At 55.1% G+C, this 26973-nt stretch overlaps 2 protein-coding genes across 4 annotated transcripts in view; one reads left to right on the forward strand and one right to left on the reverse strand.

The window, feature by feature from the left end:
- COG4 (component of oligomeric golgi complex 4) overlaps nucleotides 1–1667 on the forward strand; it is a 34755-nt gene extending 33088 nt beyond the window's left edge. The window contains exons 16-19 of the mRNA XM_062176389.1: nucleotides 301–384; nucleotides 602–703; nucleotides 987–1115; nucleotides 1339–1667. Coding sequence (XP_062032373.1) covers nucleotides 301–384; nucleotides 602–703; nucleotides 987–1115; nucleotides 1339–1473 — 450 coding nt within the window. The 3' untranslated portion in view covers nucleotides 1474–1667. The remainder of the gene's footprint in view (nucleotides 1–300; nucleotides 385–601; nucleotides 704–986; nucleotides 1116–1338) is intronic.
- Nucleotides 1668–2728: 1061 nt separating this feature from the next.
- Nucleotides 2729–25584, reverse strand: FCSK (fucose kinase). Of its 3 annotated transcripts, none has more exons than XM_062176387.1 (24): nucleotides 25285–25584; nucleotides 19852–19952; nucleotides 19428–19579; nucleotides 17693–17743; nucleotides 13518–13643; nucleotides 13143–13215; nucleotides 12644–12741; nucleotides 12164–12244; nucleotides 11454–11573; nucleotides 11106–11277; nucleotides 10645–10754; nucleotides 10048–10149; nucleotides 9765–9935; nucleotides 9311–9375; nucleotides 8571–8941; nucleotides 7167–7377; nucleotides 6819–6985; nucleotides 6507–6728; nucleotides 6013–6156; nucleotides 5731–5850; nucleotides 3953–4140; nucleotides 3768–3867; nucleotides 2997–3220; nucleotides 2729–2826 (listed from the first exon to the last, which is right to left on the reverse strand). In XM_062176387.1, exons 2-24 carry the CDS (start codon nucleotides 19931–19933, stop codon nucleotides 2740–2742), a joined length of 3237 nt encoding a protein of 1078 aa, XP_062032371.1. In that variant the 5' UTR covers nucleotides 19934–19952; nucleotides 25285–25584; the 3' UTR covers nucleotides 2729–2739. The 3 variants fall into 3 exon arrangements, with proteins under 3 accessions (XP_062032371.1, XP_062032370.1, XP_062032372.1); XM_062176386.1 differs by having other exon boundaries at nucleotides 19852–19956; XM_062176388.1 differs by lacking the exons at nucleotides 9765–9935; nucleotides 10048–10149 and having other exon boundaries at nucleotides 19852–19956.
- Nucleotides 25585–26973: the final 1389 nt, after the last annotated feature.

Here is a 26973-nt window from a genome sequence, read left to right on the forward strand (position 1 = left end):
CTAGAAGCCAGGAAGGCAGTCTTAGCCTCTTAGCTACTGGTGAGCCATCACCACTGTTTCCCAGGAAGTTAGGGTGACGTAGTCAGAGGCACATATTGCACTCAGGCACTCCAGAATGGGATGTGGGCTTCTTAACCACTAGGTCAAATGCGCACCCTCAAGCTGGTTTTAAAATGAAGGAGTCTGAAGCCACAGAGAGGAAGGTCCTCTTACCATCAATTTCTCAGAAGTCTAAGGTTGGCAGGGTTGAATAATACTTAGAAAGAAGCCATAGTAACCCCTTTTGCTTCCTGACAATAGGAAGAGTTCAATGATTATGAAGCCAATGACCCTTGGGTCCAACAGTTCATCCTTAACCTGGAGCAACAAATGGCAGAGTTCAAGGTGAGCAGGGTATGGGGGTCAGCTTACAAAATTACTCACCCATGTCCAAACTAGGAGTCTACCGCTTCTAATCACACTCCTGCTGGAGACCCTAAAAGCCCTTCCAAGCCCCAGCCCTCAAACGCTGCCCTGTGGCCTCAATGGCCCTGTGAAGACTCCAGTGTAAAGACGAGGGGCTGGGCAGGACTTATGCTAATGACAAGCTTTTTATGTGCAGGCCAGCCTGTCCCCAGTCATCTATGACAGTCTGACTGGCCTCATGACCAGCCTTGTTGCTGTCGAGTTGGAGAAAGTGGTGCTGAAATCCACCTTTAATCGGGTAAGTTCAGGGGTACAAGGGTCCACAGCTCTTGTATTGCCTGGGAGGAAGACAAGCCATGCCATGTCGCCTCAGGACTTGTGTCCCCTATCTGCTCCCTGTAGACCCTGCGTACCTAAGTCTAGTCCTGCCTGTTTCTGAGGCCCTAAAGCAAACGAGCTACAGAACACCACCTGAGACCCTGCTACATTTGCCACCCAGCTCTGGGGGCAATTGGAGGGCAATTCTGCTGGGCCAGAGGGCCTGGCCTTAAACAGTGACTGGGCTTTGTGTTGTCCTACAGCTGGGAGGTCTACAGTTTGACAAGGAGCTGAGGTCACTGATCGCCTACCTTACCACGGTGACTACCTGGACCATCCGAGACAAGTTTGCCCGACTCTCCCAGATGGCTACAATTCTCAACCTGGAGCGGGTATGTGGGGCTCCCTCAGCCTAGCCAGAGAAAGGTGACTGGAAAGAAGCAGACAAAAATGTGTACCCTTGCCACTCCCTCAAACCTTGTCTCTGTCAGTAGCCCAGCCCTCTGGGGTACCTTTCCCTTCCTTGGTACCCCTGCTCTGCCTTTAGTGGAGTCCAGGGCTTTCCTCAGGAATAGCCCCCACCTTGCTGACTGGTCTCTGTATTCTTACCCACAGGTGACAGAGATCCTAGACTACTGGGGTGCCAACTCCGGCCCACTGACCTGGCGCCTCACCCCTGCTGAAGTGCGCCAAGTGCTGGCTCTGCGCATAGACTTCCGCAACGAGGACATCAAGAGGCTGCGCCTGTAGCTGCAGGGTGGGCCCACGTGGCCCATCACCCTTCAGGGCCTATTCCCTAAGTAGCCATGGCCAAAGAGCTGGGCAAGACTGGCTTCAGGGAACTCTGACAGCCCAGACCATTCCACCTCTGGCAGCAGGGAAACAAGGCCTGGACTCTTTCCACGCACTGGCGGTGCTTTGGGGCAGCGTTTCCACACCAAGGGAAGTGGGAAAGCCGAAGCAGGCAGCATGCAGTCCAGGCCAGCTCTCTGCGTGGGTGGTCACTCTCGCATCCCCAAACACATTACCCTGCCAGCCTTAGAGGACTTGAGTGCGTCTGGGGACCTGGGAATTAGGTTTGACTTCAAGAAGAGGTTGTGATGTGTACAATCCCTGAATAAAGACACTCCTTGAAGAGGCCCAGTGTGCTGGTTCCAAGGAGAGCTGGCTGCTGCAGGGCAGGACGGGTCCACCATCTGCACTGAGTATGCAGGCAAAAGCCTGAGGCCTCAGCCTCCTCCCATACCCACAGCTGTGCACAGCCAACTCCAGGGCCCACATGGCAGTAGGAACCTTCATCCAGTCCTGGATCCTCAACCCCACTGGATTATCCTGAGGCAGTTTCCCACAGTGCAAAGGGAAGTGGGAATTGCTCCCAGCAGAAATAAAAAGCTTTGAGGACAACTTTGAAGGGCCAAGTGGAATTTATTCCAAGAATATCAGTCCTGAGAACCCACTGCCCATAGGCACTGGGTCACTTGGCACAATCTGTAGTGTTGCTGGTTAAGGCCTAGGTTGGCAGGGGCTTGCCATAGGACCACCGTGACTCATTGCCACAAATCCCCCAGGACTGAGGAGTGAAGAATGTGAGGTCTCTCGACTCTAAGGCCGACCGCAGGAGATGTCTCAAGGGCCTCTTCAGGTCCCTTAACCAAGGAACCCTAGCCATCTCTGAAGGCCGGCTGCCATCTGCTTCTAACAGGGCCCTAGCAAGCAATGAGAAGGCCAGGCCCAGGCTGGGCCATGGGATTTGGAAGGCCACATGAGACACAGAGCTTGGAGACTTCTTTGGTCCAGATGATGCAAAGGTCAAGCCTTGGCCACTGTGAGCCAAGAGGTACTGTCCTGTTCCCAAGCACTGCCTCAGCCTGCCCATGTCTTGCTCAAGTCTGCTTTCTCTGGGAGCAGACAGGCGGATGTGAGTGGAAGAGGAAGCTGAGAACCCCCATGGAGGAAAGAAGGGAGGTCCGCTGTACTCCAGGTGTCTTCCTGCAGACGCCAGCCTGATGGGAGGTATCAGAGGGAGGCCTCACTCTGTGGCAGCGTCAGTCGCAGACCTTGACTGTCCACTTCTACCAGGTGGACACTGAAGTTCCCGAGGCCCTGAACAGGACAAACATTGTTTAGGGAGCTCTTACCAAATCTCATGCCTCCTGGAGACAAGTGAAACTGCAGGGCCAGGGGGACTTGTAGAGGTAGCCCCTGGTTAGCCAGTGGGCCCCTCAGTAAGATCTCTCGCCTCCATCAGCTGCCACTCCAACACCATCAGTTACCTCAGTCTTGGCCAGGACGGCCTCCACAGCGTCCTTTTGCCGCGGCTCCTTGGTCAATAGATAAAGAAAGCCCCCACCGCCTGCCCCTGCCAGGCTCTGGCCATGAACGTAGGGCACCAGGACATCCATCATCCGCCTCACAGCCAGCGGTTCACAACCTGGAGCCATGCGCTTCTTCTGTTCCCAGTACGAGGTGAGGTACTGGCCCAGCAAAGGCAGCATTCCTGGAGTGGGGGCACAAGGAAGTGGCATGTCTTGGCAGCACACTTACCCCACACCCTTGTGTAGACTGAATATTAAGTGCCAAGAGGCAATTATTAACCAGTGTGAAGGTTAAGACCCCAGGTTCCAGAGCTGGCTGGCAGGAGGAGTAATTGAGCCCACTGCGGTGTTTGAGGACTAATGTGGACAAAGCAGCTGACACGGTGACCAGCAAGCATAGTGTTCAGTGAACTGTGTGGCCACACACTTGAAGCCCTGCTCGGGCTAACTTCCCTGAAACAGCTACAGGCTCTACAGGCCGAGCCTCCTCTCCCATCTGCTTCCTGGGAAATGGGCCTGGCGTCCTTTCCCAGGATAAAAGTTTTGTCCTCAAATACGACTTCCACCTTAGTGTGAGATGCTGGAGAGAGCACACTGTAGGCCTCCGTTCCCAGGGACCTAATATCCAGGGCCTGTGCTAAGGCTGCAAAGGCCCTGGCCTCTGAGACCTACAAGCAACATGGCCCTTGCTCCTGGTGCTTGGAACTTCCCCGGGAAGAGGCACCTCACCTTGGCGGAAGGCTTCAGCGCACTCCTCAGCTTGCCGCACCAGGCTGCGGGCGTTCTGCACCACAGCAGGCAGCCGGGCATACCAGCTCCTCAGCACGTCCTACAGGTGCAGGAGCGAGGCGTAATGAAGATCCGGGCCAGCCACGCAGGCTGCCTTCCTCCCTCACTCTGGGGCCAGGACTCACCTGCAGCAGATTCCGAGCCAGACGGGTCTTGCCGGTGTACACCAAGAGCAGGTGGTCATTGAGCTTCTGGACAAAGCCCTCGGGCACAGTGATCTCTTCCACCTCCACTTTCAGTGGCAGCTGAGCCTTGGAGCGCCCCACCTTGATGCCAGGCATTAGGCCACCCACCTGGTCCTGCCAGCCACCTCCTGCAAGCCCAGGGCCCCTCACTATTGGAGCACATCTGGCCCAACTTCACTCTCCTGACACAAGCTCCTGGCCCTCAGCCCTGGCTGACCACAGCATGGGAAGATAGCTTCCCTAACTTTGGTGGGGACAGGTGAGCTGTGCAGCTTCTGCCCAGCCCTGGGAGCAGGCTGTTCCCAGCAAGGGAAAGAGCTGTATTACAGAGCCAGACTTGGAATCATAGGTCAGAGCTAATCTGTAACTGGAATATGAAGGACTGACCCCTCCCCCTAGAGGAGCCGTAGCCAGAGAAGTGACAGAGCACTTTGCCTGTAGCCGAAGCCTCCCCACAACCGGGTCTCCTCTTTTTTTCTGATCCAGTGTGTTTGTGTTGGAAGTGAGCTTTTCAGCACCTCCTGAAAGCTATATGTACATCTTGCTTTAGTTAGGAACAGTATGGCTCTCTTTTTTTGTCTCCCCTTGCAGCTATATTAAAATGATTGAAGTTGAGCTGCCTTGGGACAGGGATTTAACATCTGGGGAAGGGCCTGAGAGGATTTAGTGTAAAATGCAAATGGCAGAAGGCATCTAGAACTTTACAGCCAAAACACAGTGGCAGTGGAGGGCCCAAAAGGTCAAGGACTCCTAAGTGAGCCCCTCTCCTTCCGAGCACTTAACACCATTTGGAGTATTCACTTGCATGGTTGATGAACATCTGCCTCCAATAAATCATATAAGGGAGTTCTTGTGCCTATCTTATTTTCCCATGACATTTTGAGGCTCCCCTCATGAGACTTTGGAGGGAAAGGGCCCTGTTTTTGCTCATGTTCCCCTTAGGCCCAACACGGAGTGGATTCTGAATAAACAGCTGTCATCTGACCAAATGAACTCCAAGGGACACCTCATCAGTGGCGTGGTCTCCCCATCTGCCCCTTTTAGGGGCTGTGAGTCATCTCCGTGAGAGGAGGAGGCTGGCTCACAAACCACAGAAGCAGCCTACGCAGACATCTGCACGTCTTGTGGCAGTCCTCCCAGAGCTGTGCCGGAGACAAGGCCTGGGCAAACAGAACACCTTAGGGTCTGGAACCAAACTGCTGGCTGCTCTACACTGGGCATGGATTCCAGGTGGCTGGGAGGAGACAGAAGCCTGGTGCTAAGAACGTTCCCCTAGAACATAGCCTCTACTGGGTCCTCAATGGCCACAGGTGACCATGTCATAGCCCACGGGCAAGGCAGCTTGCCAGAGGGCAGATTGAAGGTCCAGCCCTAATGCTGACCCAGCTGTGCCCAGCAGGCCCTGAAAGACAGACAGCGTGGGTGGTGGCAGTCGTGAGTCACAGCAGCTGGTGCAGACAGTCCTAACACATGTGAAAGATGCAGCATGGAATCTGGTGCTTAGTAGGTGCTCACAAAGCATCAGCCCCCTTTGAGGGAGAACAATTAAAAGTTGCAAACCACCAGAGAAGGTCTGAGTGTTAAGGAAACTACAGCCATTTTAAGGAGCAGCAGTTCTGTGTTGCTGGAAAATCATGCAAATCTACAGGAGCCCTCAGAGGCACCGGGGAAAGTGCCAGTGTCCAGTGTCCTCCCCCTGACGTGGGGCAGCCCCGTACCTGTAGTGAGCACCTGCTCCAGGTGCAGCACTGCGTGGATCAGGGCCTCGGTGCCCACTGCTTGACCTGCAGCCCGCTGCAGCGCAGCCAGGGCAGCACCTGCCAGAATGCTGCTGGTACCTGCAGGATACAGAGGGAGGCACCATCATGAGCAGCCCCTGTCCAGCCCAGTGCTGCTGCACCGCCCTCTTCTAGCCAGAGCCCAAGGAAGGGGGTCACAGGCAAGGCTGGAGTCCCACGACAAAGGGGTCGGTAGGCAGCAGGGGGACAGGGCCCACTTACCGAGGCCAGAGCCATGGGGCAACTCGGACCAGGTGTGTAACTCAAAGCCACCCCCAAAAGTACGTAGCAGCTGCTCCCTCAGTGGGAGCTCGGAGCGGATGTGCACTATCCCCGCACAGATGAAGGCCGCCTTCAGCAGGGCCCCTGCGGAGGGACAGGCACAATGCAAGGAATTCGGCCTCCTTGGATAGCTCACCCCCTCCTGTTTCCCAACCCAATGGAGGCTCATCTGGTGGCACAGAAACCCAGCCGCAGGGCAGGCCGCACTCCCACACTACAGAAGGGCCTCTGGGCTCCCTGACCTGAGCAAATGTCTCATCGCTGCTTCCTGTGCCCAGAGTGACTTCCACCCCTCTCCTCAGGGCCTCTCAACCACACTGGCTAGCCCTCAGGCCAGGCCCCAGGGGCCTGCTGCCCTCTGTGCAGGGGTCTCCTGGTCCTGCCCCCATCCTCCAGCTGGCTGTGTGTACATCCCCACCTGCAGATATCCTGACCTGGGGCGTGGGGCTGGCAGTAATCCTGCAGCTCATCCAGGCTCCGGCACACTATCTTCATGGCCATCTCGTCCTGCTGAGACCCCACTGCCAGCCGCAGCTCGGGTTCCAGGATGCGGCGTGCCCTGGCCCCAATGGGCCGGCGGCCATCCACTCGCACGGCCAGGCCCAGCACTGCCCCGCCAAGCTCATAGGCAAGGGGTGGTGTGTCACTCCAGCCCCCTGTGACAGGTCAGCAAGGCCAAGCCGTCACGGGGGCTGCCAGCCCAGCTCTGGGGCAGTTATCCTCACCCCACCCCCACAAGGGCTCACCAGAGAAATCCACACGGGCCGGGCACTCAGCCACCACCCACTGCCCAGGTGCTGGCAGTTCCACTGGCTTCTTGGAGACAAAGTGCTGGGCCGTCATCACGGCCTGGCGGATCAGGATCTGCCCAGCCCCCTCGTAGTGGCGGGCAGCTCGCACCAGCAAGGCTGGCCTGCCAAGAAGGAAGGAAGGGATGCCGACCCGGAGTCCAAGCTGGGGGCAAACTCTCTGGTCTGGGAAACCTGACTGCCCTGGGTGACCCCAGGGTGTCCCAGCTCTCTCTGGACTTCCACCGTCAGAGACCACTTCCTGGATGGTAGCAGCTTCTCAAAAGGTCTCACTTCTATCAGTACCTGCTCAGCCACTTGTCCCTCTCCTGAGCAAGTGCCTCCACGCCCCCTGCCAGGTCTCCGCACTCCAGGTATGAGAAGGGCCGCATCCATTCAGGGTTGGCAGCTGGCCCGCTCCGTAGGCCTCCCTGGCCCTCTGCCATGCAGCCCAGAACGTCTGCCACACAGGCCAGCGCCCGCGCTGCCACGCCCGGGTCTCTCGCCCCAGCTGCAACTGAAGGATCAGGAGTTAGGGGCAGCAGGAGAGGGGATCTGCCCCCAGAGGCTATGCAACTGTCCCCAAACACTCCAGACCCCTCGTGCCTCCTGGCATCCCTGCCTGTGAATGTACCCCTGCTCCCTGCCTGCAAAAGATCTCATGCTGCCAGCCTCAGCCCAGGTGTGCCCCTGGAGCCCCACCTGGCACGCCCCTGGTGGTCAGAGCTCAGACTCTTAACCACCCAGGCTCAAGTCTCCGCGCCCCTGCCATAGTCGTGCAGCTGGGGATGATGGAGTTAAATAAGGATAATGTTCCTCACCCCGGGGCTCAGTGATGGAAGTGCTGCTTTGGAGGCCAAGGCTCTGAGCCCCCAGGCAGCACACCTCACTTGGGACACCTGCTCCCGTACTGGAATGCCTGGGTTCAAGTCCTGGCTCCACTTCTGATTCCAGCTGGGCGGCAGCAGGTGATGGCTCAAGTACTTGGTTCCCTGCCACCATTATGGGAGACCTGGATTGAGTTCCAGGCATCAGCTGGGCCCAGCCTTGGCTAATATCTGCATTTGGGGAATGAACTAATAGATGGAAGATTTCTGACTGTCTCTGACTCTCTGCCTTTCAAAATAAATAAAAATTAAATTTTAAAAATAATAATAGTAATAGGCCGGCGCCGCGGCTCAATAGGCTAATCCTCCGCCTTGCGGCGCCGGCACACCGGGTTCTAGTCCCAGTCGGGGCACCGATCCTGTCCCGGTTGCCCCTCTTCCAGGCCAGCTCTCTGCTGTGGCCAGGGAGTGCAGTGGAGGATGGCCCAGGTGCTTGGGCCCTGCACCCCATGGGAGACCAGGAGAAGCACCTGGCTCCTGCCATCGGATCAGCGCGGTGCGCCGGCCGCAGCGCGCTACCGCGGCGGCCATTGGAGGGTGAACCAACGGCAAAAGGAAGACCTTTCTCTCTGTCTCTCTCTCACTGTCCACTCTGCCTGTTAAAAAATAAAACATAATAAAAAATAATAATAATAATAGTAATAATAAAAAAGATAGCATACATGTGGGTATGCTGGTTCTCAGAGGACCAAAGACTCAACCCCTGACCATCCTAGAAACTGCCAATGTGTCTCTCCCCTGGTTAGACTCTCCCCCATGCTGACAGCTCAAAAGGCAGGTGACTCTGATCAGCATCCCCAGCACTAGAGCCCAGCACACTTACCCTGGTCCAGCGTGGCCAGCAGGGGCCCAGGACAGCCTTCACGGACAGCAGCCTGGATCAGCGGGCGCAGACTGAGGTCCTGCCGGGCCTCTAGCACGTGCTGTGCCTTCCGCAGCGCCTGGCAGAAGAACAGGTTCCGGCGGGAGACCAGCGTGGCAGCCCGATCCAGGCATGGCTGCAACTGCTCCCAGGACAGGCGCCAGGAGGCTCGCCAGGTCCGCAGAGTCTCCCCTCCATGCTCCTTAGGGTCCAGCATCCACAGCATGTCCTGGGGGCCCAGGGCCCTCGAGGGGTGGAGCACAGGAAAGAGGCGGGCACTGGGAAGGCAACGCTCTGCAGGGGGTGTGTCTGGGTCCCACAGATCCCATTCTCTGATGTGGAGAGAGGACACATTAGCAGGAGGAAAGCCCGGGTTCCCGCCCCCTTCCCAAGCCCTGACACCTGTCAACTCTTAGGCACAGGATGGGCGTGACACAGGTCAGCCATCTGGGGAGGGAGGCCAGATGCTCTGCTCCCTTTCCCAGGCCGCTGAACAAAAATCTCAAAAGTCTGGGCACAGCCAGACATTTGGAGTCGCCCAGGGGAAAGTGCTGAAGAGACTCAAGCTGCCCCAAACTAGCCCAGGCCCAGGAAGATGCTGAGCGGGGTTTGGGACTGTGCTGGGGGCAGGGGAGGTGCAAGCCTTGAAGAGGTGGCCGGCATGGCCAAGGTCTAGAGGCCTGCGGAGCGTTCCACCATACCGGATGCCCGTCTTCTTGAAGAAGTCGCTCCAGGACATGTTGAGATATGTGTCTGGACGCTGTCTCTGGGACAAGAGGAGGAAGCAGTCAGGGCTGCAGGGCCCACAGGAAGGGGTTGGGGACACCAGGTCAGATGGGCCAGGAGCTGCTCAGGTGGGGACGCGGAGAGAGACATGGGCACAAACCCAAGAGCCTGAACTCAGGTGCCTGGAATTCAGAGCAGCGCCCTGGTTCCAGGCCCAACTCAGCAGGCTCCAGGGCCCACCATGGCCCACCGCCCTCTCTGAACCTCAGTCTCCAGCCTGCAACACAGGGGTAAACTTTCCTGGCAGCACAGTCCCCACAGCCTATTCTTCAGGCCAGGGTTCACAGAGCCTGCAGTGCAGTGGGGGCTGGAACCTGGGGGTCCCCAAAACCTGAAGATGGGGATGAGGGGACAGAAGGCAGTGCCTACCCCCCAGCTGTCCAGACGGCCAACAAGGGTGAAGGCCCGGCCTGGGTAGCCACGCAACTGTGTGTGGTGTCCCTGCAGGATGAGGTCACGCAGCTCCAGGCCACGCAGGGCCTCAGACTGAGCTACATCCAGTCCACTCATGAAGCAGCCAGCGCCGATGTGAATGGGGCCCTGGCAGGGAAAGAGGGCCGATGTCCTGGGCAGGCAGGCTCCCCAGGTGCCCGCAAAACACACAGGCCAGGGGCTCTGCCTACCCTCCCCTCGGCACGCCTCTCCACCTCACCCGCAGGTGGCAGTGCTGCAGGACGCTCCCGGGCCCCAGTCGGACAGGGCCCTCCAGCAGGCAGCTGATCACACAGCTCCCAGGCTCCAGGAGCTCTGGCTCCTGTGAAGCCAGCGAGAACGACAGTGAAGAGCGAGGGCCAAGGGCCGGGGCCACCCCACTACTCCCCCACAACCCAGATCCTGGGGTTAGAAAGTCAAGGTCCCTACTCGCCAGGCCTTTCAGCCAGCAGATTTCCCTGTGGACATGGCCTGGCCCCAGCCCGAGGCCTATCCCCATCCCACCTGTACAACCCCTTCTCATCCCACCACCCTGAGGATTACCTCTTAAGTCTACTTGGCCCCTGCATCAGCACCATGGCAGTGACCTGGGCCATCACTTCAGATGTCCTTTGTCCCCAATCAGACCCCACAGAAAGGCCTTCTTCAACTTTCCATACAGCACCCTGACTCGGCCACTTACTGACCCTGTGATCTTGGGCAACTCACTCAGCCTCCAGCGCCTCGTGTGGAAAAGGGGGACACCAAACCTGACGCTAACAGGGCGTCTGTTCCAGCACCACATCCCACCTGGCCCCAAGCACCCAGCACAGCTCACCTCCACCTGGGAGTGGATGATCTTGGCCCCAGGGCCACTGGGCAGCGTGAAGTTAAGCAGAAACTCACTGGTTGAGGTCATGTAGGTATAGCTGCCTTCGGGGACATAGGCTGCAATGACATAAGATGGGACCCCAGCCCCATGCCTGCTGCAGCTCTGGGGCCACGCTGACCCCCTGCCAGCAGACACACCCTCATCAGACGACAGCAGGGCAGGATGGCAATGGGCCCTTTGGGCCAATGCGAAAACGGAGGCTCAGGGGTTCGGTGATCTGCCCCAAGTCTCACAACAGGGAATAGGCAGGCTCGGACTAGAGCCTGGGACACAAAGAGCTCTCTCCACAGGGTGCTCTGGGTGGGCAGAAGGGACTTGTCCAGTCCATGCACGGGGTGGCTTGGTCTGAAAGCAAGGGAGCAGCCCCGTTTTAGGGATCCTCACTCCCACTGAGAGGCAGTACATACTCATGGTGAGGGGCTGATCTCGAAGCTCCCGCCACAGCTGGGCCCGGGCACCCTGCAGGTAAGCTGCTACAGCCGCGTCACTCTGCCCCATCTCCGGGGGCCTCCCCACCAGGAAGTCCTCCCTGCTCACATTCCGAGCCATGCAGAGCAGGATGTCGAAAAACAGCGACAGCTGGGCCAAGGACAGGAAGCACAGCTGTTTGTGGGTCAGGACTGGGCCCCAAGTTCCCAAGGCTGAGCTGGGGCAGTTCTGTCTGCAGATGTTGACCCACGGAGGGAGGGCAGGGCTGCAGTCACACAGCACCTTACCTCCCAGGCCAGGCTCCCACGGTCGCCCTCCCCAATCACCTGGACCGGCCGGGCTCCAGAGTCCAAACCCATGTAGGTGCAGGCGTCCAGGGGTGGGCTCACGTGAGTGGCCAGGAGGCGTTCGGCGGTCTCCACAGAGAAGAATACAACTCCAGAGACCTGGAGGGGCCCCCACAAGCATCAGGTGGAGGGACCCCCTAGGCCAGGCCTGAGCACAAGTTGGGAGGGTGCAGATGCCAAGTGCGGCTGGGGACCTCGCAGGGCAAGGACTCTTGTTTTCTAAGCCACCCTTGCACCCAGACTCCAAACTAACCTCGAGTGCACTCCGACCAGAATTTCTGGGACCCTCCCTCCATTTTCAGGTTTCACCTTGCACTCACTTCTCCATCTCCTCACAGTCCAATCCCAGACCCCTGCCCTCCATTCCCACCCTTGGCCCACATTCTGGAAGCACCCCCAAGTCTGGTTCTAGACCTACTCCCAGCTACATCCCCACTTGCTCCCACTGGTTCTAGGCCACCTGGTTTGGGACAAGACCCTGAATCCCAAAGTCAACCATTCCTCCAACTTTGGCTCCTCCTGCTCATCTGAATGCCAGTTCCAGGGTTCTCTTATATTCTAGTTCTAGCCTGCCCTAGGATCTTCTGCAAGGAGTGGGGCTCTGCTCCAGGGAGGCAGATAACCCCCCCCCACTGCCCCTGTGCCATAAGGTCCCCCAAAGACCTCCAATCCAGGCCCAACAGCCATACCAGGGGCACCTGCCCATCGGGCTTGACACAGCGCTGTATCTCCGCCTCAGTGCCCTGGTAGTAAATGTCCAACACAAAGTCCTGTGTGGGGAAAAGAGTCAGGGAAGGGTGTGGGAGAGGGGCCGACAGCAGGGTATAGGAGGAGGTGTCAGCGAGCACGTCCCCCTCGCAAGCCTGATGGGTACTAGCACACCCACGGGGACCCAAGTGACACAAGTGACTGACAGTTCTACCAGCAACAGTAGACAGCAGGCTCTGAACGGCTCCACAGCCTTGGAGCCAAGCACAGAGCCTGGCAGCTGTCATGGGAAATGCATTTCTGGCATAAGAGCAAGTGAGCATCAGAGCTGTTCCCCGGAAAGTAATTCCTCCGGCTCAAGATCACACCGGAGAGTTCCCATGGAGAGCTGCCTGGCGCACGGGACGGGAAGGCTGGCCCAGGCCAGCTAGCTGCCCACACCACTGCCCCCAGCACACTACCTGGGAGTCAGTGAGGTACACGCCGTGATCCAGAGCGTAGGCTGGACTCCCTGGAAAGGCAATCACTCTGGCTCCCCGGAAGCTGTCCCAGCAGATCTCTGTGGGGCGGCGGCAGTGAGAAGCCTTCCAAGGGCCCAAACCCAAGGCAGGGAACTCTCAGCCAGAAGGGGCAAGAGCCCAGGGCAGGAGTACCCTGGCGCCTCTAAAAGAGAAACACGGTTTCCAAAGCCCAGTGGACAGTATCCTCAGAATGACAGCCCCTCCTCTCCCAGGCGTCTCCCATAAAGCCCATGGGGCACAAGGGGCAGGGCTGACTACGTCCATTCTGCAGACAAGCAGACTGAGGCCCAGCTGGGGAAGCCCTGCCTTTTGATCGGGGCTTCATTCTCCACATCCTACAGCCTCCCTTCTGAACAGGGCAGAGGAGCAGGCCCCAAGATAGGCAGAGCCCACTCCAGCTGTGGCCAGGGAAGGCAGCCCCAGGCCCCTGCAGGCTCACCAGGGTTTCCAGGAACAGACAGCAGCATGTCAGTGCTGCAGACCCACACGCCTGGCGGGCAGCCTGGGCCCAGCTGCAAGGAGAGACAGAATGCAGATGGTGGTCTGGCCCAGCCCTTCCTCTGCTCCCCACAGCCCAGCCTCAACCTGTTCCACAGGCTCCAGCAGCCACCTGGTCCACAGGGCTCTGCTGCTAAAGTACCAGGAGACTTCTGAACCCACAGTGTCCATGCCGCGCCACCACCACCCTAACTTTCCCCCCAAGATGTTCCAGACTAAGTTCTGAAGCTCCAACTAACTCTAGATGCCTCCGAAACTACTCTTCCTGGGGCCGCCCGCTGAGACTACAAAGCACATAGCGGAGCTGCAGCCTCACCCGGTAGGTCATGATGTCCAGCAGGCAGTCCAAGTTGCAAACCAAGGCCTCCTCCGGGGCCTGCGGACTTTCCACAGGGAGGCAGGTGAAGGCCCGGCCACAGTCATCGAAGGGGAAGTCTCGGCCCTGGGTGGAAGCAGGAACGGGTAAGGCAGCCCTTGGGGCAGTCAGGAACAGAGGTGACTTATTAAATATGCCATCCTGGTGTTTGCTCTTAGAGTTTTAAAATATTTACTTATTTATTTATTTATTTAGAGACAAATATGTAGAGTGCCCATCAACTGGCTCACTCCTCAAGTGCTCACCATGGACCCAGGCTAGGAAACAAAGCTGGGATCTGGACACTTAGTCCAGGTCCCCCACTGGGTGGCAGGAACCCAATCATTGGAGCCATCACCGCCATCTCCCAGGGCCTGCATTGTAGGAAGCAGGACAGGGAAGTCGGGCAGAGTTGGGTGCTGAATCCAGGTACTCATAGACAGACTTTAAAAAAAAAGTAGATACACACATACATATATACATACATAGATAGACACCTAGATACACAGATTTGAAAGATAGAATAACAGAGGGAGAGAGAGAGAGAGAATCTTCCATCTGCTGGTTCACTCCCCAAATGGCTGTAATAGCTGGGGCTGGGTCAGGTCAAAGCCAGGATGGTCTCCCACATCAGGTGCAGGGGTCCCAGTACTTGAGCCATCTTCTGCAGCTTTCCCAGGTACATTAGCAGGGAGCTGGATTTGAAGTGGAGCAGCTGGGACTCAATCTTGTGCCCATACGGGATGTTGGCACCACAGACAGTGGCTTTACCTACTATACCACGATGCCGGCCCCTTAGTGTTCTTTTTTCCAAAAAAAAAGATTCATTTCATTTATTTGAAAGGTAGATTGACAGAGAGAGGGGAAGAGACAGAAAGGGATCTTGCATCTACTAGTTCACTCCCCAAATGGCTATAATGGACTGAGCTAGGCCAAACCAAAGTCAGGAGCCAGGAACTTCATCTGGATCTCCCACAGCAGTAAAGGGGCCCAAGCACTTGGGCCATCTTCCACTGCTTTCCCAGGTGCATTAGCAGGGAGCTGGATCAGAAACAGAGCGGCCAGGACTTGAACTAACACTCTGATGTAGGATGTTGGCACTGTAAGCAGCAGCTTAATCTGCTGCACCACAATGCCAGATCCTTCTTTTTCTTCTTTTTAATGTTTAATGAAAGGCAGAGCAACAGAGAGTGACAGAGATCTCTGATCCACTGGTTCACTCCCTAAATGCCCACAACTAGCAGGCCAGGCCAGGTTGAAGCCAGCACCCCAGAATCCCATCCAGGTTTCCCATGTGAGTGGCAGGGTCGTAGGCACTTAAGCCATCTTCTGCTGCCTCCCAGTATGCATTCGCAGGAAGCGGGATGGGAAGCAGAGGAGCTGGAACTTGAACTGGCACTGCAATATGGGATGCAGGCGTCTCAAGCCATGCTTAATCCACTATGCCATAAGGTCCATCCGTCTCTCCTTATTTCTTACGTGTTGATTTAAAATTATTCCAACTGGGCCGGCGCCGCGGCTCAATAGGCTAATCCTCCGCCTTGTGGTGCCAGCACACCGGGTTATAGTCCCGGTCGGGGCACCGATCCTGTCCCGGTTGCCCCTCTTCCAGGCCAGCTCTCTGCTGTGACCAGGGAGTGCAGTGGAGGATGGCCCAGGTGCTTGGGCCCTGCACCCCATGGGAGACCAGGGGGAAGCACCTGGCTCCTATCATCGGATCAGCGCAGTGCGCCGGCCGCAGCGCGCTACCGCGGCGGCCATTGGAGGGTGAACCAACGGCAAAAAGGAAGACCTTTCTCTCTGTCTCTCTCTCTCTCACTGTCCACTCTGCCTGTCAAAAAAAAAAAAAAAGTTAACAAAAAAAAATAAATAAAATTATTCCAACTGGCCAGCGCCGCGGCTCACTAGGATAATCCTCCGCCTTGCGGCGCCAGCACACCGGGTTCTAGTCCCGGTCGGGGCACTGATCCTGTCCCGGTTGCCCCTCTTCCAGGCCAGCTCTCTGCTGTGGCCAGGGAGTGCAGTGGAGGATGGCCCAAGTGCTTGGGCCCTGCACCCGCATGGGAGACCAGGAGAAGCACCTGGCTCCTGCCATCGGATCAGCGCGATGCGCTGGCCATAGCGCGCCTACCGCGGCGGCCACTGGAGAGTGAATCAACGGCAAAAGGAAGAACTTTCTCTCTGTCTCTCTCTCTCACTGTCCACTCTGCCTGTCAAAAATAAAAAAATAAAAATAAAATAAAATAAAATAAAATCATTCCAACCAAAAAACTAAGATCAAGGAAAATAAAATGAAAATTAATTAAAATAAAAATTTACAGAGTGACACTGTGGCACAGTGGATAAGGCCATCGCCTACGATGCCAGCATCCCATATGGTTGCCAGTTCATGTCCCTGCTGCTCTACTTCCAACCTAGCTCCCTGCTAAATGCCTGAGAAAAGCAGCAGAACATGGCCCAAATGTTTGGGCCCCTGCCACCCACGTGGGAAAACTGGACAAAACTACCTGGCTCCTGGCTTCTGCCTGGCCCAATGCTGCCCACTGTGGCCATCTTGGGAGTAAACCAGCAGATGGAAGAATTCTGTCTCTCCCTCTCTCTATAAATCTTTCAAAATAAATAAATAAATCATTTTTAAAAACTGAATTGAAATTAAAATTTAGTTAAAAAAAAAGAAAAAAAAAAAGGCCAGTGCCATGGCTCACTAGGCTAATCCTCTACCTGCGGCACCGGCACCCTGGGTTCTAGTCCCGGTTGGGGCGTCAGTTCTGTCCCGGTTGCTTCTCTTCCAGTTCAGCTCTCTGCTGTAGCCCAGGAAGGCAGTGGAAGATGGCCCAGGTGCTTGGGCCCTGCACCCACATGGGAGACTGGGAGGAGGCACCTGGCTCCTGGCTTCGGATCGGTGCAGCGCGCCGGCCGTAGCAGCCATTTAGGGGGTGACCAACGGAAAAAAAAAAAAGGAAGACCTTTCTCTCTGTCTCTCTCTATCTCTAACTCTGTTTGTCAAAAAAAAAACAAACAGGGTATTAAAATATCCAGGTCCCATACTAAAGTACTTGGGTTCCATTCTGGCTCTCGCTCTGGCTCCTAACTCCAGCTTCCTGCCAGTGCAGAACTTGGGAGACAGCAGTGATAGCTCAAGTAACTGTGTTTCTGCTACTTTTCTTTTTAAAGATTTATTTATTTATTTGAAAATCAGAGTTACATAGAGAGAGGAGAGGCAGAGAGAGAGAGATAGGTCTTCCATCTGCTGGTTCACTCCCCAGATGGCCGCAACGGCCGGAGCTGTGCCGATCCGAAGCCAGGAGCCAGGAGCTTCTTCCCACATGGGTGCAGGATCCCAGGTACAATATGGGCCATCTTGTACTGCTTTCCCAGGCCATAGCAGAGAGCTGGATCAGAAGTGGAGCAGCTGGGTCTCAAACCAGCGCCTATACGAAATGCCAGCGCATTAACCCACCGTGCCACAGCTCCGGCCCCTTTTCTGCCACTTTTGCAGAAGATTCAAGTTGTATTCCCGGCTCCTGGCTTTTGGCCCAGCCTCAGCCATTGTAGCCATCTAGGAAGTGAACCAGCTGATGGGAGCACTCGCTCGCGCTCTCTCACTCGCTCTATCTCTCTCTGCCTCTCAAATAAACTCATTGGTTTTCTTAAAGAAACTGAGCTCATTCTGTCAAACTCTGTCACCAGCCTTTCTCACTTAGCAACAACAATGCACTCACTGAGCACTCAGAGCGAGCCAGGCCCTGTTGGAAGCGCTCACACATACCTTCTCAGCACACCCAGCAAGGCACCAACTGTGGTCACCTCATTTTATGGATGAGGAGACTGGGGCCTAGGAAGGGTCAGGAGGCTTGCCCAAGATCCCAGAGCTGTTAAGTCTCCTTCCAGGCTGACACATCGAGCTCAGTGGGCTTCTGATTCCCTGACTGACATTCCACCAGGAGCATATGCTGCAGGTGTCATCCAGTTCCCAATCTGGGGACGTCTGAGATGGGTTCTGACTCTGAGTCTTCTGGACTTGTACAATGAACATGTGGCACACACACACCCAGGCAGAGCACCCTGAAGTCCACTCAGTCCAGAGAAGCAGGGACCATGACTTTCGCGTGGCCCGTAGCCTGAATTCCACTTACCATGTGCAGAATGAGGATCCAGGCCGAGTGCAGGACGTCAGCCGTGACGACCTGTCAAAGGCAGGAGAGCAGTGCTGAGAGGCCTGGGCAGCCCCGGCCCCTGTGGGCAAAGCAGCTCAGCAGCCCAGTGGCCCTGCACCTGGGCTACCTCTCGGCTCCCTACTTTTTTTTTTTTTTTTTAATTTACTTATTTGAGAGGCAGAGAAAGAGAAAGAGCAACCAAGCTCCCATCTACTGGTTCTCTCCCCAAATGCCCACAACAGCCAAGGCTGGACCAGGCTGACCTTGGGAGTCAGGAACTCAACCCAGGCTTCCCTCATGGGTGGCAAGATCCCAACTACTGGAGCTGTCACCTGCTGCCTCCCAGGGTGCGCATTAGCAGGAAGTGGAGCAGAGACCTGACACCAGGCCCTCTGGTGGGATGCAGTTGTCTCAACATTGTCTTTTATATATATAAATATATATACACACACATATACATACATATATACACATATATACATACATATATATATATGATTTATTTTACTTATTTCAAAGGCAGAGTTACAGAGACCGAGAAACAGATCTTCCATCTGCTGGTTCACTCGCCAAATGGACACAATGACCAAGGCTGGGTCAGGCCAAAGCCAGGGACCAGGAGTTTCTTCCAGGTTTTCCATGCAGGTACAAGGGCCCAAGGACTTGGGCCATCCTCCATTGCTCTCCGAAATGCATTAACAAGGAGCTGGGTCACAAGCGGAGCAGGTGGAACTCGAACTGGTGCCTATATGAGATGCCAGCACCACAGGCAGTGGCTTTACCTGCTATACCACAATGCTGGCCCCTCAACCAATGTCTTAACCGCTTCACCAAATGCCTGTCTCCCTGCTCCCTGTTTTGGACAGAGGTTGCAGGCAACAACTTGGGGCTAAATGGGTGACTCAGGGGAAGTCAGCTGCATGACAGTCACACAGTGGTCCCCTCCCCTGGCACCTCCATTGCCAGAATGTGCCCCTGCCTGTGACCATCTCCTTCTGTATGCCAGTGTTGTGGCAGACAAGATAACTGAGTGAGATGGCTGGTGAGTGTGGACAGACCCAGGGGGACACTGACTCACAAGCCCAGCCCAAAGAGGGCAGCCACATAGCAGTTCCATCGAAGTGGCCACATGAGAAGCAGAGCTTTGCCAAAAGAAAACAGAGAGCCGCACGTTGAGATTCTACCTCCGACCTTCTAAGAGCACGACAAAGCCCAGCCCAGGGGCCAGGGCTGTGGAACAGAGGATTTAGTCGCTGCTTGCAATGCCACATCGCACATCGGAGTGCAGGTGCAAGTCCCGGATGCTCCACTTCTGATCCAGCTTCCTGCTAATGCGTCTGGGTAGGCAGCGGAAGATGACCCAAGTACTTGCGTCCCTGGCACTCATATGGAAGACCAGGATAGAGTTCCTGGCTCCTGGAGTTCCAGACCTGGCTGTTGTGATCATTTTGGGAGTGAACCGGCAGATGCAAGATTCTCTCTCTCTCTCTCTCTCTCTCTCTCTCTCTCTCTCTCTCTCTCCTAACATTCTGCCTTTCAAAAGAAAGCCCTGCCTTCTGCTCTCACCTGGATGGTGAGGCCAGGAGAAATCTTCCCAGGTTACAGAAACAGAAGCCAAATGCTGAACTGGCCAAAAGGAGCTGGACGAGCCAGGGATGTTGGAAACCCCCTACATGGAGAGCTGGCCGTGGGGTGGCGGTTCAGGGGCACTCACCGTGAAGCCTGCCCGGGCGCTCAGGTGCTCAGCAGCCACCAGCAGGGCATTGAGCGTGGCTCCTCCGCTGCCCACACGCATCTCGGGGTCCTCCACCGCCAGCAACAGGGTCCCAGCGGGGATCTGCTGGCGCTTCTGCCGCACCTCCAGCTCTGCGGCCAGAACCTGCTCTGGGACCTGCTGCCTGGGTCTCTGCCCTGGCCCCAGGCCCCTGAGCAGGCCGACGGAGGGTCACCGTTCATTTCTGTGACTCAGTAGCTTTTCCAATGGTGGCTAACCAGATGGCCACTCAATGCTGTCTAAGTACTACTGCTCCCATTTTACAGATTGAACCGAGGACAAGTGAGAGGTCATGCGCTGGGGAGTTGGGGTGGGTATGAAACAGTCTACAACAGGAGCGAGGTGGGGAGGGGGAGCCACCTACCTTTCTGAAAGACCTGGACGCTGTCCTTGTACTGGCACGTCAGGACGAGGACCGTCCAATCAACTCCCTGCGGCTGCTCCATTCTGGCCAAAACGGAGGGCCTTCCTAGGGCAGTGGTACATGGAGGATGGGAATATTATTTATGCAATTTCATATACTTAAACAGCAGAGACACAAAGAGAGACGATCCGTCTGCTGGTTCACTCCTGCAACACTCAGAGTTGGGCCACACTGAAGCCAGGAGCCTGGAACTCCATCCCTGGGAAGCTGGAATCAGAAGCAGGGCCGGGACTCAAGCCCAGGCTCTGATACGGGACGTGTGTGTCCCAAGCAGCATCTTCACCACTAGGCCAAACACTCACTGCTGAATAACTGTTAAACTATAAGACTCTGGTGTATAATTCCATGAATCTTAATTGTTACAAAGATTTTTGTAGCCATCACTAGTTGTACCTCAAAAAAACTCCCTCATGCTATCCCTTTATAGTCCTATCTTTTCCATCCCTAACTCTTGATAACTACCAATTTGTTCCCCATAGCTATAGTTTTATTCTCTCAAAAATGTCAATAAGGGCCAGCACTGTGGCACAGTGGGTTAAGCTACAACCTGTGACACCGGCATCCCATATCTGCACTAGTTTGAGTCCCGGCTGCTCCAATTCCAATCCAGCTCCCTGCTAATGCACCTGGGAAAGCAGCAGAAGATGGCCCAAGTGCTTAGGACCCTGTCACCCATGTGGGAGACCAAGACGGAGTTGCAGGCTCCTGACTTCAGCCTGGCCCAGCGCCAGCTATTGTGGCCATTTGGGCAACTTGTGGATGGAAGATCTCTCGCTCTCGCTCTCGCTCTCTCTTGCTCTCGCTCTCTGTAACTGCCTTTCAATAAATAAATAAACAAAACCTTTTTTTTTAAAGTCACATAAATGGAAGATAAGCTTTTGAAATTAGCTTATTTCATCCAACATGATGCCTCTGAGATCCATCTGAGTTGTCGCCCAGATCAACAGCCTGATCCCTTTTTTGCCAAGCAGTATCCCCCGCAAGTACACACGGCAGTCTGTTTCTGTGTCGCCCATGGAAGGAGAGCTGGCGGCCTGCAGGTTTTGGCAATCATGAAGAGAGCAGTCAGAAACCTCCGGGGGCAGCTTTACATGAAGATCAGATTCATCTCTTGGGCTGGCGCTGTGACACAGTGGGTAAAGCCTCCACCTGCCGTGCTAGCATCACCTATGGACACCAGTTTGAGTCCCAGTTGCTCCACTGCTGATCCAGTTCCCTGCTATTGTGCCTGGGAAAGCAGTGGGAGATAGCCCAAGTGTTTGAGCCCCTGTACCCACATAGGAGATGAGCCCTGGAACAAGCTCCTGTCTCCTGGCTTCAGAGCAGCGCAGCTCTAGGCATTTGTGGTCATGTGGGGAGTAAATCAGTGGATAGAAGGTTTCTCTCTCTCTGACCCTCCCTCTTTCTCTGCCTTTCAAATAAATAAATCTTGAAGAAAAAAAAAAAAAGACTTCATTTCTCTAGGTGGATCCCGGGGAGTGGGATTGTGGGGTCATGCGGTAGCTCTGCAGTGACCTGCAAAGTGTGGATGTGTGTGACTTCCTGGGGAAGTCAGACAGGGCTGACAGTTGGTCCCAGCATAAGCAAAAGGGCTGCCCTTTCTATACCAGCAGACCTTCACCACTCGGTCACTGGCTGTGAGGTGCAGGGGAGGGAGAGAGAGAACACTTCTAACCTCTGAGGGTGGTTCCTTGGAGGAGGAGGCAGGGTGCAAGCCGACACGCAATAATGAGCTGTGAGGGGGTACACCAGCCTGCTCACAGGGACCCAAGCAGGGTGCCAATGGCACCCACACAGGCACCTCCCCTTTCAGATGCTCCAAGGCAGAGGGCCTGCACCCCACCTATCAGCTGTCTTTTGCCAGAGCACTCTCAGGAAGTGGGGTGGGGATGGTGGAGAGAGACTAACGGGCTTTACCCCCACCCACCCTCCTCCCAGCTGGGCACTAGAGCCCCTGATCTCCCCAAGATATCCGTATGTGAGGCCTCAGGAGTGCCCCACAGTCAGCAGCACCACACCCCCTGAGCAATGAACAGCAGGACCCCGCTGCTGTCTCACGAAGCAGTGCCCTCATCACCTTTTCTTGCAGCCCCCAAAGCTCAGTCAAGGCAAGCTGTGTGCCACCAACAAAGATGGACCCTGGGTGTGCACCCAGTGGGCAGTTCCCACCCCAGCCAAAACCAACAGGAAACCTGAACCTCAGCAACAGTCCCTTCTGATGCCAGACTCTGCTGCCACCAAGCCTGTGGTTAAGGCTGACACGTCACCACCACTTAGAAACACCCACACTCCCTCGAGCCTTCAGGAAAAGCCTCCACCAGTAACAGAAATTGCATTGTTCCCTACTCAGACTGGAACGGAACTCCAGATCCCAGCCAGGCACCTGCGGGCAAAGGTTTTCTCCAGAATGGCACCTGGTCTTTCCCGGAAAGGGGGCAGCGAGGAACTCAGTGACCACCAATTCCCTGTGTGGCCTTGGCACCGCTAACCCTCGGAGGTCTCTTGCAGCTACAGGGAGCACAGCTTACAGATGCCTCCAGGTGGTTCACGTGGAGGCTACAATCCCCATAACTGGCTGGGAACAGTGACTGAGCACAGATCCATTCCTGCAAGACTCTCGCAAGATCTGAGACTCCTCTGACAGGCAGCTTTGCTCCAAGAGCCCCCAGCTGATAATGTCTTAGGACTGCACGGCTGTCTGACTCTTCCCTCCCAGCGCTCTTGGATCCTGCAGCCCAGAGTGACATCTTTCCTGGCCTCCCCAGCTTCCTCCCCTTTCCCTTCCAAGAAACTATTGCAAATCTAACACCACCTTGGCAATTGCTCCTCCAAAGACCCAAACTAACATAGGGAGTATAATATCACTCATCCCCTCTTGGCACCCTCAAAGGAAAAGGCCCTGCGACAAACTCTGATGTCTGGGAGGATTGTTTATCCGCAAGAATGAAACTAAGAGTGCAGGCGCAGGGCGTAACCATTCAGACCGTTTAGGACACCCACTTCCCATGGCAGAGTCCTGGCTCCACTTCCGACTACAGCTTCCTGCTGATGCGCACCCTGGGAGGGGGCAGATAATGGCCCGGGTACTTGGGTCCCTGCCATCCACATGGGAAAGCTGGATTGAATTCCAGCTTTTGGTTTTGGCCTGGTCCAGCCCCAAGATGCCGTGAGCATCTGGGGAGTGAACCAGCAGATGGAGGAGCTTTTACTCTGCCTTTCAAATGAAATAGTTTAATGAATTTAAAAAAATAAAATAAATAAGGCAGGACCAGCACTGTTGCGTGGTGGGTAAAGCTGCTGTCTACAGGGCCAGCATCCCATATGGGCACTGGTTTGAGTCCTGGCTGCTCCATTTCTGATCCAGTTCTCTGTTGTGGCCTGCAAAACCAGTAGGGGATGGCCCAAGTCTTTGGGACCCTGCACCCATGCGGGAGACCGGGAAGAAGCTCCTGGTTCCTGGCTTCAGATTGGCACAGCTCTCGCCGTTGTAGCCATCTGAGGAGTGAGCCGGTGGATGGAAGACCTCTCTCTCTGCCTCTGCCTGCCTGTAACTCTGCCTTTCAAATAAGTAAATAAATCTTAAAAAAAAAAAAAAAAAAAGAGACAGAGACACAGAAAGATTAAGTAATTTGCCCAAGGTCACACAGCTAGCAGACAGCTAAAATTAAATCTAAACACCTTTCTCCAGTATCCATTCTCTTAACCACTACATTGAACCTACTTTGTAGAGCTGAAACAAATGCAAAAGGAATAAACATATAATGTGTTCTTATGCATTAGCTATAATTAAGAAAAAGCCTAATCCAATCAAGGCAACACTAAAATAAGGATATTTGTGATAACAGGAAGTGGGATTGAGCTCACCCACTCTAGACCATAGCTAAAACATTATGATTTTTTTAATTGATTTTCATTTTTTATTTGAAAGGCAGAGAGACAGAGACAGACAGAATGAGATGTTTTCCATGCACTGGTTCACTCCCCAAATGCCTGCAACAGGTGAGGGCTTGGCCAGGCTAAAGCCAGGAGCCAGGAATTCAATCAAGTGGCAGAGACCCAGTACTTAAAGCCATCACCTGTTGCCTTCCCACAGTGTACATTAGCAGGAAGTTGGATTGGAAGTAGGGCCAGGACTTGAACTAGATACTCTGACATGGGAGACAGGCATGCCACGCAGCATCTTAAATAGTCCCAGACACTGTGCGAACGTCTGCCCAAAAAACACTAGGATTTTTTTCATCCAAGATAGAAATTCAGCACAGCAGTTAAGCCACCTCTTGGGATACTCATATCCCATACTGGAGTGCCAGGGTTCAAGTCCCAGCTGCTCCACTTCCAATCCAGCTCCCTGATAATGAGCCTGGGAAAGCAATGAATGATGGTCCAAGTATTTGGACCCCGTGCCTGGGTGATCCTGGGCAGGTTACTCCATGTCTCTGAGCTGGTTTCCTAACCTGAAAACCAAAGCCAGACATCAGCTTCCTAGGACTATTGTTGGCATTAAATAAAAATGTGAACAAAGTGGCACCCGGCAGCAGCTCTGGGAGGTGGGGGGCGACTGTGTAGAGGAGCAGAAGTTTGGCCTGACCTTGAAGGGAAGGCTCTAAAACATTCTTTGGGTCAAAGGTGGCCCCAGGAGAATAAAAAAGCCAAGGAAGGCTTGGAGAAACCAACCAAGGCTGAGTGGCAGATCAGACAAAAGGGTCTTTTATGGTAACACAGAGGCTAACACTTAAGGAGTGCTTTGCTTTTTTTTTTTTTTTTTTTTTTTTTTCAGGCACTTTGCCCAAAGCCAAGTGCCAGTGCCTGTGACCCACTCCCAACAGCCCTTATCAAAAGCTTATCACACGCAGGCAATAGATAAGGAGACTGTGGCTTCACTGCCTAAGGTTCAGCCCAGCTAGTACCTGCCGGCCAGGTGGGTGCAACCCCAATGCAGGTGTTCTCTGCCCTCTGTCACCCTCGATATTTGCGTAGAAATCTTAGAATACGGGCCTCCAAGCATTCCAACACTACGCCCATTCTCAGCACTTCATCCGCTGAGGCCAAGGTGAAACACTGCTTAATGCCCTCAGGCTCAAGCTGTTCAAACACGGGACAGGGTGGGTGGCCCGGAGCGGAATAAAACAATAAGGCCTCTTCATAGAGGCCACAGGAGGTGGAGCAGAGACTGAGCATTTCCGAGCTTTAAAGAGAAAAGCCGGGCTCAGGGAGGGCAGCTAAGAACCAACTGGAAGTAAAATGATGTTGTAAGTTACATAAACAGCATGCCACGAAATTCCTGCAAACGCATAAACCGTGGCGGGGTAAACTGAGGCAGGAACGGCCTCAAGGAACAGTCGGCGCCGCGCCGGCTTCCTGCGCCCTACTTGCCTCTGGTGTGAGGGGCCCTGGGAGCCCGCACACCGTCCAGTCCCCGGCTTCCGCAGGTCCCGCGGCACAGGGCAAGTCCCCGTGGCTCCGGCTCAGAGACCCAGGCCAAAGAAAACGGAACGGAAGAAGCCGCCCGCAGCAGGTGGGCTCCCGGGGGGCGCTGACAGGCTTCCCAGAGATTCTTCCCAGAACCTGGGCGGCTCGAGGCCCGGTTCTGCGTGCAGGTCCGGAATCGCCCGGGTACAGGTGTGCTGGGGCCACCCCTGCCGGCGCACGGACGTGTACCTGCCGCCCCGGCGCTCGGCGGGGCGGGCTCTTTAACGCGGGCGCGCGCCCTTCGCGGCGCACCCTGGGAAATGTAGTTTCACCCTCCGCCCCAGGCTGGCGGTCAGCCCTGCAGCAGGCAAAGTGGGTGCTGCTGCGGGGACCCGTGGGTATGGTCAAGGCCGCGCTTTCTCACAGGAGAGCGAGCCTGCGGATGGGTGAGGGAGGTGAGGCGAGAGGACCGCTCTGCGGACCCGCCAAACTACAACTCCCAGAGGAGCCAATGCGTCTTAAAGACACAGGCCCATTTTTTTCTAGGACTAGAGGTTTGTGTGTGTAGGGTTTTGTTGTCTTTCCTTTTTTTTTTTTTTTTTGTTAAACTCACCGGAGACCGAGGCCGCCTCTGTTCTCAGGAGAAAAATCCACTCGGGGATGGGGAGGAAAAAAAAAAGCACAGGCTTTGCCGACGCGTAAGCAGCTACTATGGGACGGGCGGTTGGCAGTGCTGTCGCTGGTGTCTTCACGTGGGTGCTTCGGGGAGAAACTTTCCAGCTCTGCAGGGCTCTTACAAAACGTGTGAATGGCGGCATTGTTTGTCACATCCGAACATTGGAAAACTAAACTAGTCAATCCATGCAATGAAACACTGCAGCCGTCAGAACAGCGCAGAGCCGTGTGGGCAGGAAGGAACCACGTGCCGGGCAGCTAAGGCAAAAAAGTTAAGTGGTACGTTTAGGAAGCTAGTCAAGACAAAAATAATGTGTTTGGGGGCCGGCGCTATGGCGCAGCGGGTTAACGCTCTGGCCTGAAGCGCCGGCATCCCATATGGGCGCCGGTTCTAGTCCCGGCTGCTCCTCTTCCTATCCAGCTCCCTGCTATGGCCTGGGAAAGCAGTAGAAGATGGCCCAAGTCCTTGGGCCCATGCATCCACGTGGGAGATCCGGAAGAAGCTCCTGGCTTTGGTCAGGGCAGCTCCGGGCCGTTGCAGCCAATTGGGGAGTGAACCATCAGATGGAAGACCTCTCTCTCTCTCTCCCTCTCTCTCTCTGCCTCTCCTCTCTGTGTAGCTCTGACTTTCAAATAAATAAATAAATCTTTAAAAAAAAAATACTGTGTATGGTGGCCAGCTGTGTGGCCTAGCCAGTGAGGTCCCCACTGTGCAGTGGTTCCTGGCTCTCTACTTCAGATCCAACTTCCTGCTAATGTGACTGGGAAAGCAGAGGAAGATGGCCCAAGTGCTTGGACCTCTGCACCCACATGGGAGACCTGGAAGAAGCTCCTAGCTCCTGCCTTGTTGCATTCATTTGGGGAGGGAACCAACGATGGAAGATCCCTCTCTCTCCCTCTTTCTCTGTAACTCTTTCAAATAAATAAATATATTGCAATTTTTAAAGATTTATTTATTTATTTGAAAGTCAGAATTAC

This window comes from Lepus europaeus, chromosome 19 (genome assembly GCF_033115175.1).
Source record: "Lepus europaeus isolate LE1 chromosome 19, mLepTim1.pri, whole genome shotgun sequence".
NCBI classification, from domain to species: Eukaryota; Metazoa; Chordata; class Mammalia; order Lagomorpha; family Leporidae; genus Lepus; species Lepus europaeus.